The following is an 18,897-nucleotide window of genomic DNA, read 5'->3' on the forward strand; positions in this document are numbered from 1 at the left end:
ATATGTGTTTCAATTCACTGCACCAATAGGTCTTTCTTCAGGCCTTTTTACTGACTTCTGATTGCAATTTAAGAATAACAAAATAGGAAATAAATGAATAAAAATGTTTGGTAGATGGATTAAAAAAATCTGTGAAAAAATCTTATTTTTGTTAATGAAATGAAAGTTATAACACCTCTACTCATCCATCTGAAGACATGCACAGTGCCATTATCAGAAATACCACTCAGTATAGACCTTAGGATTCAGGGTCCCACTAATGCTTTCCTAGGGTTGGATATAAAACATTCTCATCTGCACATAACTTGATGCCACACTATGCTCATACTATGTGCTCACTATCCATAACTGCATGTCCTGGAGGAAAAATAGTGCCCTGGGAGACTGTAAGTAGAAAGAAGATGGCAAGGAACAGCTAAAAGATTGTGCTTGCTAATTGTGGTTGTTTGGTATATCGGTTTGCGATCTCTTTGATATTTGGCATACAGATATCATGGAATTAAGGACTGTTGATCTATCATGTCTTGGAGCAACAGGATCCTGGCTTTCAGTCGTCTTCATTTCTAGATATTAGATCAATGCAAATGTGATAATGCTCAAAATACTGCTGGTTCCTCTCCTTTTTATTCATATTTTCCTTATAACTGTTGTATTTGAGAGGAATTGTGGGAGGGCACCAGTGTTGAATGCAATCTTATAAGACTGAAAAATGAAAGCATTCTTTTGAGAAAAAAAATAATTTCTGGAAAATTAATCCGATTTCATTCTTCCCACCTCATCATTTTTTGCAATTCAAATTTGTGGGTTTTGCTTTTTCTCCAAATATATTTCTTCCATCTTACTACATATGAAGCAAAGCTCCTTGCCAAAGTCCTATTTTATTATCAGCCTGGAAGAAAATATCCAAATGCCTCTCCTGAAAATGTAAATCCCCTATCAAGCACTTACCAGAATAGCCACTCCAGTGCAAAGTAAATCCACAGTAGCTACATCTGAGCTGGAAAACCTGAGTTCTCATACTGCCCAACTCTCACATTCACCTGTGAATTCCAACTATGTCAGAACAAAAATTGGGCAGGGACCAAACTAATCTATTCCCTATTCCCACCTTGTTCCTTCAGAAAGGAGACAGAGCCAGGTGAGAATCACAGCATACTCCAGCAGTGTTGCCCCACAAGCTACTGTAGATACAACCTAAAAGTTGTAGGGATGGAAAAGAAGGAATCCTTACTCCATGTGGCAGAGTTTTTGTTCTCCATTCCTGGGAGACTTACCTGCCTATATGCAGTAAGCCCAGTATATAGCAAAAAGGAAAGCATGAAGGAAAGCCCTTACACAACTATTGCAGGTACAAAAATTATTTTTCTCTTGCATTAAAGAAAGTGTTGATGTGTAGAACCAAGCCTGAAGTAAAACTGGTCATGCAGTCGAGGCCCTGACCTCATGCTGTTTACTCATAACTCTTTGTTTTCTCCAACCCTGTGAGCTGCAATGTATATTCTGTTTCAAGAATTCTTACAAATGCACGGGCATCGTACCAAATAGTGTGAATCGTGTTAGATTTTGGATAACCTCTCATGGATGAATAAAATAACTCCTGAGAAAGAAGCTATAAAAATATTAAAAGAAAAATGACTCATATTTCCTAGCTGTCTATAGTGATCGTTTATCCCAATAAATGGTAATTCTTTCAAGACAAAGTGGGCACACTTCTAAATGTCTGGGAGAGAAGCTCTGCAAACATTTTTATTGCTTTTTTAAATGTATTGTATGTACTAAGTTGGACTAGAAAGAGTAGTTACCAAGAGGACAAGGTGGACAGAAAGAGCAGAAGCATGATAACTCTCAATTTGCTTTGTACCAATTTGCTTTGTACTTTAATTTGTATTTCTGCTTCTCTCTCTCTCTCTCTCTCTCTCTCTCTCTCTCTCTCTCTCTCTCTCTCTCTCTCTCTCTCTTTCTCTCTCTCTCTCTCTTTAATGCCCTCAATAATTAGAGTGCAAAGATGTGAACAAAGTGGCATATTGCCCACTGGTGCTGAAGTTCAAGTTCTGCAGTCGAGCATATTTCAGACAGATGTGCTGCAAGACCTGCCAAGGACACTGACCCACAGAAAGCATGAGAATGTGCCTTGTTATTATCGTTGTGGAAAAGTGTCCATCGAGGAGAGCCACACAGCGGAATGAGATTGACGTCCTTGCAAACGCATTACCCTGTGGAAAACGTAACCACTGGTCAGCCCCAGCTGACAGGATTTCAATATTATTTTAACTTCTGTGAAGTGGGATTTATTCATCCAAAGTGCTGGACACGGTATGAGGAGGGCATGCCAAATTGGAAAGATCCACACAACACATATAGAATAGCTTACTGTGGAACATTTGTGTTCTTTTGACTAAATTCAATAGTCTGTTTACCTCCTTGGACCATTAAAATAATTTTTATTATGGACTTAGCAATGACACTGAATCCATTTGTATTTAAAACTGTTTAAAATGTAGCTGTTATGACTTGGTCTACTATGGAAGTAAAGAAGAATCAAAAAACTGTTAAGTCATAGCTTTAAAATGTTAACTATTTTATCTTACAACATAGCACCACAATTTAAATTATAAAATGAGCTTGGAAATGTTATTTAAGGAGCAGAAATTTAAAAAAAAAATGTATTTTTCCTTCATTCCACTTAATTCCCTTTGGAGTAATCCATATTTCCTGAACACTGCTGTGAGCCATATATAAAGCTATACTAAATAGAACAACCATGAGGGACTTAGTTTTAAGAGGTGCAACAGTTATTGCAGTGGTGCATGAAATACAAGTGTGCTATGAAGTGAAATGAAATCTGTGTTGCAGGTTTATAGCCATCTTACCATTGTACAAATGAAGCTGAGATTTCCACTAAAAGGGAAAATATTTCAATATCACAGAGGAGGCAGACTCCAGTAGTGGTGAAAACCGTGTTGTCAAGTCTTTCGCTACCAGGTACAGGTTGCCTAAAACTTAACACCTTGACTCCAGCTCACTTTTGTTTACATCACTGGCCACAAAGAAGCAGCAGCTTCGTGGGCCTCCAGTTCTGTTTTACATGTTACTTTTGACACCCAGGACTTCCAGTGCGAAAGATAAGCCTACTGTCTAATAGCAACATCCCTTTGCAAAATTGGCCAAGAGTTATAATGGATTTCAGGTCCCCTTCTTTGATACTGTAGTTGAAGGGCTTTGTTTATGAGAACAAATATGTGAATGTGCAGTTCAGGAGACCCCAGCAGAGTGGGTAAGGATTGCAACCAAAGAATAAAGGACTTGGGGAGATATCTAGAACCTGTCAAGTAAAAGGTCCAAAGTGTGCCTGACCCAAGAGGCCTATGTAAGGCACACTGGAATAGGTGTGGCTGGAGCGAGGTATGGTCCTATATATAAAGCTGGATCTTATTTAAAGCTAGGGGCAGCTTTCAGCCTGAAGCTGGAGCAAATTCATGCCTCTAGATTTATAGTTAGATGCCACAATTGCTCTACTGCCATACTCCACTTCTTACCGTATTTCCTATATTCACCAAATACTTTGCATTTAAATGTGAAACCAAACTGCTTAGGCAGGTCACATTTCAAGAAGCTAGCATAAAAAAAGTAAATGTCATGCTCCTCTTCCCCTTCACTTCTCAATAACTGACTCAAAAGGAGATAAGGAAAGTGGGTACTTGTTAATATTAATATATTGTACTTGAACACTTGCAGTTTGCAGCAGGTACTTGATGAATGTGCTTTTGTGTCCAATGATGCCTCCTTCATTGTAGTGCAATTAAAATTGTGTGAACAGTAACATGTTAAAAATTCTAGCTCACATAGCACTTTCTTTAAAAAAAAAAGTACTTTTCGGTGAAAAAAGATCAAAAAATCATGTGGGATTGAAGTGTATCAATGTATTTAACCAATAACAAGCCAGATATGTTGCACACTCTTTACAAATGTGAATTAACATGGAAAAATGGATATTTTTAACAGGACCTGTACAATGACACCCCCTTGCCCCCTGACATATCGACCATCTGTATGTGGGATTTTGCATAGCCCACATATTCGTGATCATCAGATCCCAGTCATCTGCTACCTCTTGCCAGTATTTTCACCTGCTTACACCTGTGACCGGTGGAATTCATTTTTGGTTGGCCTGCATGTGTTGGTGTATGCTTCTCTGCTGATCTCATCACCATGTACTCAACTCCTCTTAGAACAGACACCAGAAAAAAAACATCTTTGGGAGTTGTGCATATGTATTAAATGGCAGTATTAGTCCTTCTCTGTTAAGCGAATCACCTTTTGATATCCTTTTGACAAAACATCTTGGTGCTAGCATGCCCTGGTTAGGTCAAAAATCCAATAAAAGGGAAAGGGGTTGCTATGGCATTCTCTAAGCAAGAGGCCTCTTTATATCAGGGTCTGTTTTTCTCCAGGGCACAATTGTGTTTATCAGCTAACGTGTCTTTTCAGCTAACAAGGAAAAGTTGTTGTTTTTTTTTTTTTTTTAATGTATTCAAAAGAAACCTTTTTTTTACCTCATTTAGGACATTAAAATTGTAAGGAGTATTTCCAAAGACACATTTTGCTCTCTTTACTGGTGCTAGAACACTAGGGAGTCTGATGTTTACTCTGAAATGTAACAGCACTGAGGTTGGAATTTAAAGAACTCCCTGGAGCAACATTGAATTGTATTGTTAAAGGGAACAAAACACAGAATGTATTTGGATTTACAAACTAAGCAACACTTCATACTAAGACCTAAACACGAAACCTAATTCAAAGAAAAATAATTGGTTTCCACAGCACAGTTCATTGCTGCTGCTACACTGTAGCCATCTATATAATCTAAGCTAAATAGTGTTATATTCCTGAATAGCGACAGTAGGACTATTTGTGTAGGCTGTAAAAATGTCAGGCCTAGAATCAAATAGTGTAATACTAAACACACAGATCAATCTGATGCCAGTACTTCCACTGAGCATTACTACCAGCTAAAGAATACGAAAATGGAAAGAAAAATCTACAGATTAACCCCTCAAGGTATATACACCCCAAAATAGTCCATTTCGTTAGGAACTTTATAATGGAGTGAATGTCACATAGATATCCTTAATAATACAGACTGAAATTACCTTTGTATTATTGTGATTAGTTGCTTATTATTTTATACTCAGTATTAATGTGGTACACTGTTACTTTATTATTATTTTTTGCTTTTGTAAATTATATTCTAATTTATTGTCATGTTTCTTAACACTTGTTCTACATGCAATCTCCTGCTTGTAATGAAAACAAAAAATATTGTAACACTTGATGCAGTGAAATTCCACACCAGGCACAGATTTGTTTTAACATAGATAATTTAGTGAAATAAAACTGCAGCTTTTAAGAATGATTCCCATGGTGCTGTTGTCTCCCTGACTTACAGTTGCTGGAATTCTGTGTACTTGTATTTGCTTTATCAGATGCCTCCAAATATATAAGATATTTTCTTTCAAATTACATCTGTATGCTGTCCCAGAAATCTCTCCTTGGAAGTGGCAATGTTTCTCATACGTAAGGAAAAGAGTAAGGAGAGGGAAAAGTCAAGAACATGATCGTGCACATTATTAGGTAATATTTTAGCCTAAGCAATAGATGCCAAAGTAGATGGAGAATTAAGTAAATGGCAGAAAAATATTCTGTGCTTCTTGGAATGATGTCCTTGCCAGACAGACAGTGATAACAATAATAATGAAACTTGCATGGAGTTTTTAAGGTTTTATTTAAAGTTTATCTAAAGCAATAATGTTATTAAGTATAGAGAGCAAAGTCTTTTCAGAAGACTTAATGCATAGGTCATTGTTGCTGAGCAATATTTTCTTTCTTACCTGATATGGTAAAAATATCTGATCAAGTTCCGTGAGATATTTCTTGATTCTTTGCGTTCTCTGGGATAACAGATAAAATTGTCTTCTGTTTTAATGAAAATATTCTACTACTATATGTAAGATGTCAAAGAAAGAACAGAGAACCTTAAATATTTTGATAAGCCATTTAATAATTTTAGTTACTCTTTTTTCTTCTTTTTTTTTTTTTTCTAATGAGAACTCAAAAAATAATTCCATCTTTCAAAGGTACCTACATTCTCACCTTTATGCTATAATGAAGTTTTATTGCCCTGTGCAGCACAAATCAGAGATGGAGCAGACTTGGTAAATTATATAGTCTAATGACAGTTTTCTCTGTGACTCCAAACCTGTTGACTTTTCCCTCAAACATTCACTCTACAAATTATTACCTGATAGGTTTCCAACTATTGTTCAGTTCCGGGTATTATTCTTTACCCCTGGAGTAATTCTGTTTTAGAGCACAACGACAAACTGTGTACACTGAAACAGATGCTCCTATGTTTCCATCTCTGTTTCATATTTTGCTACCTTATACTTAACATCAGCCATGCTCACTGTAGAATTCCTGGCACACAAAGCTCCCTTCAGCCTTCTAAAATACACTCTTCCTACACCTGAACTTCTCTCTAGAGCTGACTCCAGTAATACAATTCTGAGTTCTGTATTTCAGTTTGAGCTGTATTTTTTCAGTTCATTCCTTCAAGATGCTGTTTTTCATTAGACCCCATTTTTACCTGGTAGGGGGGAAGTAGCAGATACTCGAGCCTGTGTTTACTCTCTGTGAGATGTTGCTGATCCATTCTCACATTTTCCTTGCTGTCCTCCTTGATGAAGAAAACGTTTCTTCATCAATAATCCCCTTTCTCTCTAAAGCTATCTCATCTTCACAAGTGATTCCTAAGTACCCTCTATAGAATGCTGAACAGGCCCTGATTATTTTGCTGACCTTTTTATTATTATTATTTTTTTTATTACTAGGAACTAAAGATCCAAGACTCTTCTGTAGACTTTCTCTGCAATAGACTTTGGATGAGTCCTGGGAGTCTCATCTGGAGTAAGTCAGTCATCAATCTGAGGGCCTTAAGAGAAGGCCATTACTAAGCTGAAGCTGTCGTTCTGTGCGAAGCGACGCCCTATCTGGCCGCCTTCCCTTCACCACAAACAACAATTAGGTGGAACGGATGGATCATTGCTTCTGTGTGGTCCCTGCAATCCTGGTCCTAGACAGAATGGTGGAGGAGTGTTTGCATGCAGTCATCAGCATGGAATCCCAAACAGATTTATAAGGACTCAGTCAGCCACATAACTAAGGCTCACTACAGCGCTAGTGACTTGGGAGCTTCCCAAGTATACTTGGCCCAGCTAAATGGAGAGGCTGTGTCCAGATTAGTAAACTGAGCTGCTCAAAATGCCGTATGGTGTGCATTTAAGAATACTGCATCCCATAAATTGGCATATCACCTAAGCACCACACATCATTTATTTTATTCCGTTCCTGCACAGGACTGACATTTTCACTGAGCTGGACAGACTACGGGACATGTCTCCTATGCTCATCAGAGTTCTTGTAGCTGTTAGTCAGAAAATGACTGAAGTTTGACCTTGAAAGAATATAAATACATTTTTCAACATTAAAGGTAGGAAGATGCCATTTCTGTAAGCTGGAAGACCTTTCTAGAGAAGACATAGCAAGATCACTAGATAAATAATCGGACTTCTTTGGTAATCCTGCTTGGAATTAATTCATCAGATCACAGCCCCAGATAGAGAAGGAAGTGTTTTGGAAGCCCGAAGCAGCAGCGCAGCCAGAGGGCTCCAGGCTTTGGTTGCTATGGCCACCCAGGAGAATCAGATTTGGCCTTGCTGGTACAGGCTAAGCCACAGCTTTGGAAAATGCATTTCTTCAGTGCTCAGCTCATCACAAGTCAGTGTAATTGTTTAACTCTCTCCACTTCCCCCCGCTTAGTTCTTGACATCAAAGTTTTTCTAACCATACACACTTTTTTTGCAATGTTTATGACATAAAATCATCCTTCATATTGTTTGAAAACCCATTTCACAATATGATTTATCTTTTGTAATGAAGATTAATCTTCTATGTAGGATTAAAAACCTTCCCTTGAAAACAGATTGGTGCTCAGTAATAGCTCATGTGCAAGGAGGTTAAGGAGAGAACAGTCCTGCACATGTGGGAATATGTCTACCACTTAGATCACCGTGGAAAGACTTGGACCTGGAGTTTCAGAAGACAAACTTCATTTGAGAATATGTACATGGTTCTAATGACCACAGCTTTCATTTGGTCTAAGATCAGCTGTGCCTTATAAGGCAAATCATTTTACAGAAGTACAATGCACTTGATAGAACAACTGAATTCTGATGTCTTTGAAAAGTGATCAAAGATACAGACAGGTCGCAGTACAGGCAAAAACTACATTTCTTTAAAAAAATTTGCAGTCCTTTTGTAGAAATGTTTATTTCATTCCTTGGAATCCTTTTCCCTGTGATCTTCTTCCCTTATTCATTGCTTCATGTTTGTCTCAAAGCTTTCTCACTTCTACTTCCTTGTCTGCAGCCCCATGTTGGATGTGCAGCATTGTAATGTTGGAGGTACAATACTCTTCACAGACAAAACATATTGTGTTATATGTTGAAAACATCAATTTTAAAACTTCTTTTCTTTTTTTGCTGACAAGTAAGGTTAATATAGAATGTATAAGAATTTGCAGAACAAAATGCTACAGACACATTAAAATGTTATCACTTGCTTTCAAATAAGATAACAGGAAAGGAAAAAATAAATGTTCATTATTTTGCTACCACAATCTTTAACACATCCCTCTAAAACCTGTTTCCTACTATGAAAACCACTGAGTTAGAAACAAATATAAACAGGGAACTGAGCCTCCCTTTTGGTCCCTCAGCTTCTCTTTCACATTTAGCCTTTGCTATTGAAGTGCACTAGGAAAACAAGACCTTCTGTAGCAGAAAAGGAATCTCAAACATCTCATTTGCCCTTTCTGGCTCAAAGTTTCCTTAGAAGTTTATTTATCCAAGATAAGGTTACATTGTTGAAATCATCCTGTCAATTAGCAGATAACATTTGACTTCAAATGTATTATTCTTCACAAGCATTTCATCAAGGATACCGCTGGTTCCTTGGGAGGAGGGGAGCTACCACAGCTGTAGCTTATACCCATCAGTTAACTCTAGTTTGCTTAGAGTCCTTACACAAACCAGTGCTTTTCTATAAAAGAATTTAGGTCAGATTTTGTACCAGGTACAGATGGAAAGTACAAGGAATATAAGGAATAGCTCTGGCTGTAAACCTCAGTGTGGTTTAAGTTAGTTTAGCTTTGGTTACTCACTGTAAGCAACTATAAAGCTCTTTATAGAGAAGCAGCATGGCTTGCCTTGTATTAACAAGCGTTTTTTTTTTTTAAAAAAAAAAAAGGGAAGAAAAAAAACTTTCTTGCTTAACTGGCCTAATAAAATTAAGATCCTAAGTGCTAAAACAAACATCCTTTTATGAAGTATCTCCCAAGATTTGCAAGGCTGTTACACTATTTAGGCCACTTCTAACTGCCGGGAACATGGCAAACTTTAATAAACAAAATTTAGAGAGAGATCGGTTTGTAGCCCCACTTTTATGTCTCCAGATCCTTGCATTCTCTGTATGTCTGTGTTTCCCTTTTTGACTTAGATGGAAAACCCTCCTGCTCCATCCTTTTCCCACCATGGCAAACAAAGCCCATTTCAGGTGCTGTGAAATGGGCAGGCGGTGTTGCACAGGGCCGGGCAACGCAGCACCCACAGCATCATGAGTGTCCGTGTCCATACTCCATGTCCGTGTCCCACACGCTGCAGCCTCCCTGCAGGAGGGGGCACCAGCCAAGGGCTGCACCAAGCCAATTAGTGGCCACCCCAGGCAGGTGCCGCTGGCCTTTTCTGCTGGCCCTGCTGATGGGCTGCAGGTGTGTGGAGGTGCAGCCGCGGGCTGAGGCTCTTTGTGCAGCAGCCGGGTGCTGTGGGCAGGCTGAGTTTCTCTCTCTGTACAAGTGCTTGAGATGTGAGCATGGGGCAGCTGTGGTGAGTAGCTGTTTGGCCTCAAGGAGGGACCCTAGGTGGGTTATCCCCATGGGGTGAGCATGGGGAAGAAGCGGGGAGACAGGATGGAGTGTGGGCCTGGGAGAGGGCTGAGGAAGCCCCTGTAGTGAGTGGGTCCCGGGAGGAAATGGGATCAGGCTGAGTTGCTGGAGGTGCCCAGTGTGCAAATGGCCCCTGTGCCCAGGCTGTGTGTGCGAGCTGGGGAAAGGCCAGTGTCCCTGGGGCTGATCTCGTGTGGGAGCGGGGCGAGCTGTGGCCTGGGAGAGCCCGCAGCCATGGCGGGACCTGTCTGCTGTTTGTGTAACCCTGTGGCCATGAGCTCCGGCAACGTGCCCCAAAAGGCACCAGATGTGGCTCTCTGTGCCCCTCGCGGCAGCGTCCAGGGCTCTGTGGCTACCTCCTGTTTTAACCATTATGTTATATATTCATATATATACCATTATATATTCATTAGGTGACTGAACTGCGAGCGATTGTGAGCAGCAGCGGTTACAAAGACGACGTGGGTGCTCGTGGAGGCCCGAGGTTGGGCCGGGTGGTGAATGTGGGTCACCTCGCAGCCGGCCAGCGGCATCACAAGGAGCTGCAGAGAGGTACGTTGCTGCTCACAGTGTGAGGATTAAAGCTCTCAACAGAATAAACCTGGAAGTGCCTAAGGAAGGGTAAGGGACGGACATTTCAGAGCTGATTGGTGGCTTGAGCCCTGTGATTGGTAAAGCACTCGCCTAGCACAGGGGCCTAAAGTGTTGCAGAAGGAGTTTTTGTATTTAAATGGAGCATATCAGCGTGGTTTTGATTCTGTTTGCTTACTACATCTTGTGTGTCATACAATAGTGCATGTTTATTTTTGTGAAGGTTCTTGAAGGTTGCTTTCAAAGGCCCTTACTTATCTGAACTTCTTCTGTAGCCTTTTAGGAAAGTATGCATCAATAGTCAGCCCTGGTGCTCAAATCTAGAGTCAGGACTGAGGAAAACAAAAGATCATGAGACTGTCTTTGAAAAAACAAACTTCAAAGCCATTATTTTCTTGCTAACCTTTTTCCAAGCCTTAAAGTTTTACTTGTATCACAATCCTCCTTATGATCCTCCTCCCCCACCACCCCAATCTAATAAAGAAAACTAGAAATTACCTTTTTAAAGGGGAGGGGAACTGGAAAAGATGGAAACAGAGCAGCAGGTTTCGTGTCATTGCCCAAGTCCTTCAGCACCCAAGTGTTCTTGGGCGTGTTGATATTGAGTTCTGCTTTAGGGGTGGCGTGCTCATCACACATTCTAGGAAGTGTAAATTATGCTCAATTTTCTCAATGAAGGCAACTGTGTTTATAAATATTTTAAGCTTTACCTCCCATTTTATAAAAATAATGAACTGACTTAGTAAAATGACTTCTTTGGGGATCATTTGAAGGGCTCACCTTGAAGCTGGAAACTGCCAGAGTGCAGAATTACTCTACCAACAGATTCTCTTTGCCTTTTACATATATGGTCTGCTACAGAAGAGAAGTAATGACACCCAGACACTGATTAATAAATCCTAGCTGACAACTGAGCATTATGTTTAATTCATATTCCCGTTTTCATAACAATCTTGTACAAATGCCCACGTTACCTGAACAGTGCTCGCTGAGGGAGACCTTGGAGACTACAACAGTAACGTCCTCGTCTACAGCAGCCCTCCTGGGCCACAGAACATGAGCCTGGTTCCAAGGCAGAAAGCTGACAATTCAGAAACAGCTTGAAGTACACAAATATGAAACTAGTGTCTTGGCTTGGTCCTTGATATTCTGTCTGTATTGATCTTTGCAAGGCAGAACAGTCAATTGTAGGAGTTATTATTTGATCTGTATTTTCTTCTTGTACAGTTATTTACTTTCTAAAGTTAAGGGAAAAAAAGGACCTTCTTTGGTATATCACATATACACAGTGTGATGCAATATAATAGTCCCTCTTGCAGACAGACTCATTCTGTAACTTGCCTTGTAGAATTTTACCCAGTTGAGACTACAGATACATCTTCCATAAATATTGGCGGAGCGGCATGAAGCCAACACAGCACTGTTTGCAATCACTTCTCGATCTGAAAAATATACTTTTTATTAAATGATTGAGAAATGATGAATTCTTGGACATCCATAAATATAATGAGTAAAGTATGTATAACTAATCGTAGTAGATTATTACGACGCAGCAGCTAAAAATCTTAAGAGACTAAAGAAAAATCAAAGACAGAATTTACAATCATTTCTAGTAAATAAGCGTGGAAAAGGACTCTCAAACTAAAACATCTTTTGCTGTTTAGAGGCAGATAATCCATTCTTAGTTCAGTGCACAAATTTGATTTACAGTGCATTTCAAAATATTTATCTTTTTTTTTAGGGTTTCCATCACTGCCTAAGCCAATAACCTGCTGTGTTTGAAAATGTCTGGGTAGTAATTGTCATTGTTTGCAAAGCTATTTTGGAAAATAGTGAGCTTCGTGGCATTTTGTAGAGTTAAGGAATGCAATTACCCGCATTGTATACATAATCTAAGTGACCTTCTGGCTTCAGAAGCTCAAACCCATAGAAAAAAAGTTTAAGAACAGCAAAATGTTTGTTTAATTTTTCTTCTGTAGTTGGTCAGTGGTAGAAGGATTATCTTATAGCCAGTTTGGCAAAAATATGATTAGTTTAACAATTCCATATAAGTACATAACAATGCTGAAGTAAACATGGAAGAGTATGATTTCTCTGGGTGGGTATTCTGACCCATTTTCATACATAAGTATTTGATGAAGGACTCTGATCTTAACTGGGTGCTCCTGTGATTCATCCAAAATGATTATAGAATAGTGGGAAAGTTTACTTGCTTTTGCAGTTGTCTGAAAACATGTTAGAGTTGTGGGATTTTTAAAATAATATATTGATGTCTTTGTCCTATATGTGTTCCATAAATGCCTTTCTTCAGTGCTGTTAGTTACAAACTCCTAGACATCTGTATAAATAACATGATCAGTGTCCTCCTCCTGTTTCCCCTTCTCCCCTTTCCTTTTTTTCCTCTCAGCTTCCACTGCTATTCAGTAGATCTTGATGCATTTTACAGAAATCGATTAATGCTTTAGAAAGTCACAAGCGTGCTCTGGATCACAGGTAAAATGAGTGTACTGAGGCACCAAAGCTTTTAGCCACTGATGTCCTAGAAGGTGTTGCATCCATGTTCCACATCAATTTGGGAATTCCCAACAGCATCTTATGCTGCCTAGTCGCAGGTAATTTTTTTTATTTAAGAGAGATTTTGGAGGAAAAGCTTGGGAGTGTTTTGTGCCAGAAGTTGCTTGTCATGCTCTATTGGAAAACTGACCATCAGCTGTCACAGTAAACCTTAAAAGCCGTAAAAGCCATTTTATTTGGTAAGGACCTAGAACCAAATATGAAAAGATGTAAGCTGCATGTCGTGACATTTATTTTAACACACTTCTATCTTTAGGCTAGCTAAAGCAGGTTTTCTGGCAAGAGCTGATAACGTTGCCTTAGGTCCTTTTACACTGCTTTCTCATTAATGGAAGTGTGTTTCTTTGGACAAACATATTTTAACAAAAACACTTTGTCCCAGAGTGAACTTGTTTTAAAATAGTCTATTCAAATCAGCCAGACTATTCAAAGTAGTCAGTTCAGATTGGACCACACACTTTTTAACTTCATGGTCTTACATTTGGATGTGTTTTTCTTCTGATTTCCAGTTGAACTCTGAATTCTCTCTCTTCCTTGAAAAGAAACGTATCTCACTTTGCAACTTTAGAAAATCTGTCGAAACAGAGCTCACCTTCCCACTTCCCTCCCGTGCTGATGGAAGAGCCTCTTCAAGCAGCCCCAAACCACCTTTCTTGTTTCCTAAAGCTATGAGAGTACTTTTATACAACTAAACCCAAAATAATATTGGAAGTCAGTTGATAATACCTGTGAGATGCAGTGCCGTGTTTGCTTCGTTTATAAAAGCTGAATATGTTTCATTGAAATAGTCTCTCTGATACATTAGTCTGCCTAGTTTGGTGCTGTCATCACAACTGTGAGAAATGCCATATACAGATAGAGCTTGGACTATGCACAAATTGTGTTAATACTGTAAGTCAAAAACTCATACAATTGGAAATGATAGAATCCAGAATGCTTGTGCAATAGAAATAGTGTTAAAAGATTTTGTTTGCTTTGTTTTTTTGTTTGTTTTGGTTTTGTTTTTATTTATTTTCTGTAGGTGCTTCCTCTGCTACTTCACTTAGATTAGGGAACTGATTCTTCCTTGTCCAGTCTCCTGTGCGAGGTTGAAAATACAAGCACACTTAATCAGTTTGGAAATTATCTGTGAAAGTTGTGCTGAGAATTTAGAGAAGGCATTAGTCCTGGGTAACGCCAGGCACCTTTTACAAGCTAGCACGAGGAGCTGTCAGACTGAGGTGGGCTGATCCACAGCTCCTGCAGCTCCTCTCAAAGTTGCCTCTAGGCAGCCGGCCCTGCTGGGAGGATGCTGAAGAGCTGGTTAAGGGGCATTGTGGATGGAAGCTTTGGTGCTTCTCCTGTGACTCCTCTGAAGAGGGTTTCTGTTGTTTGTAGGTTTGGTCAGTTGTCAGTTATTACTCAGCATAGCTGGTTGGGAAATAGCAGGAAGGCCCAGGCTGGCTGTGAAGTGGCTAAGTTTTATTATCTATGAGATAGACATTAAAAAAAACCCTCTCATCTTGTGAGGCATTGAGGAAGGGGATGATATAGGGCATGACTGCTCTACAGAGTGATTGCTGTTTGCAATCCCTTTCCCATTCCTAGGCCTGCCAGCAGTCAAAGACCTTTACTGCTAATGGTACCGAAACACTCATACACACACAATAAATCCTCTGCTGCTGTAGTGGTTAGTGATGAGATGCTCTTGATTTTCGGGTAGTTGCTGCGTGTTTTGCTAGTGTTGTTTTACCTGGTGTCAAGGGAGGCTGGTCACTTGACCACCATATTTGTATATTTGGGGAACATCAACCCTTCAGACTGGTGAGGTTGTGCGGGCACTGGCAGGGGCAAGAGGAACAAGTCTGGTCCCTTGGCTTGACTAACAGAGTCTGTGCTCGTGTCAGGGTCCTCAGGAGATGCGGGACCAGTTAGCCCGGGTCTTTGCTCTGAGGTGGAGCCCTGCTCTGGCCTGTGTTCCTCACCTGCGGGTAGGCGGCAGTTCCAGCGGTCCCTGAGCTCGGCTGCGCTCTGAGAGAGGCAGATTTTGCATTTGTGTCATCAGCCATTTTGAGCCTTCTTAACAGGCAGTGGGGAGACGGAAACACGGGAAATATTCTGTTTTCATACAGATTTTTTTTTACGTCAGCTGGTAGTGAATTGAAACAACAGCAGCTTTAAGGTCACCAGCTACAATTTTTGCATGTCAAAAAATTACAGATGCTGCAGAAGTCTGTTAGCGATCCCAGGTGTAAAGAAAATGAAAAGCATTTTTATCTTGGTGTTTTCTTTTGATTTGGTTTGCTTTTTATTTAATGGGGGGTTTTATTTAACGCAAGAGTTTCAAAGGGCCCTCTCAGACACAGATACTTCAGTATAGCATGCATATGTGTGCCAAAAATATGAGTAGCTAATCTTTTGAAGGGCAGGGTGTTATAACTGGGAACTTCTAGTAATCTTAATAACAAGCACTCCTACCAGTCAAGCTTACACTGTTGGTTAGAGATGGGTAATGATGGTTTCTCCCTTCCCTATCTAGGGGAGTCTTAGGCCAAAGTTGGGGAAGTGACATCCCCTCTTTGCCTGTTCATCATCTGTTCATCGGCCTCCCTGTGAATATGAAGCCCGAATCCTGTGGTATTACATCCTGCTGAATTTATGCTGTGTTACTGAACCTCATCTCTTTCTAAGAGCGAAGAAGAAACTGAGGCAGCAGCTGCTTGTGCCAGAGCTTGTGAGCTCTAGAGAAAAAATTAAACACTCGGCTCTAATCAAACCCTCTGTGTCCAAATGCGGTTTCCTGATGGCAGCACTTGAATCCTACAGTCACAATGTGCATTTATCCCATCTCCTGCTAGTGCTTGGCTCCGTGTTTCTGTCATTTTGGACAAAAAGTACAAAAAATAGATGCTATTTTCCTGCTTTAATTACTACCTTATCTCCAGTTTACTTCCTTTGTCCCACCAGTATTTTCATAGCTGTCGGTCAGTACAGCTTAGGACTACAAGCATAAATGGAAAGTTTAAATTGTAAATATCCATCTTTTAGATATGTTATCACTACTTAAATAGCAGCCTGACTATTTAAATGGTTTATTTTTTAAGCTTTGTAATTTTAAACTACTTGCCTATTTTTAAATCTGTGCAGCCTAAAAGGAAATGGCAAAGGTGGAACTTCCTTTAGTTGCATCAAGTGAGCAGCTCTCAGTGGAGGCCAACATGGAAATCCACCTGAGGTTGGCTTAATAATCTGAGGAGAAAATCCAGTTTAAGGGCTGGGTCTCAGGAAGGGGATGTTTGTGAAGAGCAGCCCTTCGAAGCAGTAGGTAGTGGCTGACAGATGAATCCAGAGGCTTGTTTGGTGTGCGGCCTGTCCTGGATCACTTTGCTACCTGCAGAAAAGAGAATTCCAAGGTGTGAGGAACTGTGTAAGAGCAGTCACACAAGCTGTGTGGTGTCTGTCTTCAGACATGGTGGCAGAGAAAATAAAGTTTTCTGGACTGTTCCTGATGAAAAGTATGTGTTGGAAATCTGCATTCTGAGCAAGTGTCGTCTTGAAGGAGATTATGTTAGTTTAAATTAGGGTTGAAATTAGAAGGGGAGCTTCTAATTTCAGAGCTACCTGCCCAAATAAGAAACATGTCACAAGAATTTACATGGGATTTGTGTCCTGTGAGACAGGCCTGTCTCTTGAACTTTGGCTTCTAGTTAAGGAGCAAGTAGGTTCAGAGGTAACCGTGAGGTAGCAGTATGTTACTGCAAGCATAAAGGAGAGGTCGGAAGCTGATCAAAGTATTTTTTTTTTTTTAATTTTATTTCTTTGCCTTGTAAGCTGTGACGGAGATAAACTGGATTAGTGACAAATACCTATTTTGTACTTTTAAAAAAATCTGTAATCAAGGTGAATACTTTGGAAGGACATGTTATATCATAACTGGTATAGTATTACAAATTGAGATATTTTTGGGACATCTTGAACATCTGTAAATGATCTGCCTATTGTATATTTTAGAACTGTTCTTCATTAGGTTAAGTGGTGACTTTGCTGATGTTGCCAAGACAGGAAAGTTTCCATTTCAGGAGTATTTATCAAAAAACAGCCTTCTACGTTCAGAACTAGCCACCTGGGCTTTTACATAATCCATTTATTACTTGTTCTTCCTCTGCCTTGAGGAAGGGAGGCAGCCTGAAGACAAATGGGGAGATGTAGATTTTTGAGTGGGAGGGAAGGAGAAGGGAGTCCAGTACAGCACTATGGCCAGATGTTTACCTGCCTGCTGTGAAGTGACACCTGCAGATAAAACACAGCCCTGTGATTATAACCCGCTTCAAAAGCATGTAAAGTTGAGAGAGGAAGAGCCGTGTCCAAGTCAGGGTTACTTTGCACAGGTTTCTTATACCACCAAACTAAAGAACTATCCTGTACTTTGACCCAGAGGTTAAAGGCGTTCAAGTAAAATATCCCAATTCCTGTATCAGTTGATGTAAAGGTTATATTAATATGCCACCTGAATATATCCCACCTAATCTGAGAGAACAAAATGGCAGCAATTTCTCTGATTCTGTTAAAACAGTTTAGACCCATCGCTTACCTTTCCTTGTTCTGGCCACAGTATCCCATGCAAAGTGAATGAGTAGAAAACAAGCGATTTAGCTGAACTCTGCTGTTATTCAGAATAAGGGCTTTGTAAGAGAGTCCTCTCTTGGATATTGCACTGAAGTCTGGTTATTGCACTAAAGACTATCCTATTTTGTTCGTGTTTTATGTGTGCTCATAGTCTGCCTCATATGAACAAATACAATTTTATATTACAAACTACTAAAAATATTTACAGACTTTCTTCCTGTAACCAGGTCTTAGCTCATTAGGTCAGGGATCTGTAGCTCTTCTCATCTCCCCCTCTGAAACTGAATTCCTTCTGGGTTAATTTTCTTTTGATGATTCACTTGAGTTGTCAGGGTTGGGGAGGGGAAGTTTGTATTTTAAGCCTTAAGTATCAGTAGTCAGGACAGTATTCTGGAGAGCACACTAAAGATTGCATTTCCTTTGCATTTTCAGCACTGGCAAAAGAATAGGTGTGATCACCTGCTAGTTAATGAGAACCTCTTCTCAATGGGTTTTCTTATTTTAGCCAAAAAGAAAAAAAAAAAAAGGAGAGATTAAACAGTACTTCATGCAAATGGAAAATATCTGTTTAGCATGCAGAGCTGCTGCTGCAAGTGTCAGTCATGCTGTGAGGAATTATATGGGGTTGAACTGCTCTCAGTGTTGCAGTGAAACAGCTTAGTGTTATAAACCAGGTGCCCCGAGGGCTGCTCGGTTCCCTTCCTCTCCATAATGTATGCAGTTTTCCCTAAGGGCCGCGATGCACTGACTTCAGCCAGGAAGTGACAAGGAGGCATTTGTTTCCTCCGTGTTAATCGCTGATGAAATTGCCACCTCGGGGTACGTCCATCAAACCGGGCCACACAGGCTACGTTCTTGAAATCCTGATGGTTCTCACTGGGCAGTGAACAGAAAGGTGTTTGAACACGCTCAGAGTATCTTTGTGTAATGGTTAAAAGTCCTCTCCTGACAGCATGTTTGGACACAACCTAAAAAATTTGTATGAAGATTTTAAACGTGACTGTTGTTTGATTCCATATTCATTAGCTTGGCTGTTTAATTGGGTATTTCATGTTTTAGTATTACACTTC

General features: G+C 39.9%; 1 protein-coding gene across 1 annotated transcript in view; it reads left to right on the forward strand.

The window, feature by feature from the left end:
• ADAMTS6 (ADAM metallopeptidase with thrombospondin type 1 motif 6) overlaps positions 1-5,106 on the forward strand; it is a 124,216-nt gene extending 119,110 nt beyond the window's left edge. The window contains exon 25 of the mRNA XM_026036989.1: positions 1,997-5,106. Coding sequence (XP_025892774.1) covers positions 1,997-2,106 — 110 coding nt within the window. The 3' untranslated portion in view covers positions 2,107-5,106. The remainder of the gene's footprint in view (positions 1-1,996) is intronic.
• Positions 5,107-18,897: the final 13,791 nt, after the last annotated feature.

The sequence above is a fragment of the Nothoprocta perdicaria genome, unplaced genomic scaffold (assembly GCF_003342845.1).
Source record: "Nothoprocta perdicaria isolate Ctin4 unplaced genomic scaffold, notPer1 scaffold_1, whole genome shotgun sequence".
Taxonomy (NCBI): domain Eukaryota; kingdom Metazoa; phylum Chordata; class Aves; order Tinamiformes; family Tinamidae; genus Nothoprocta; species Nothoprocta perdicaria.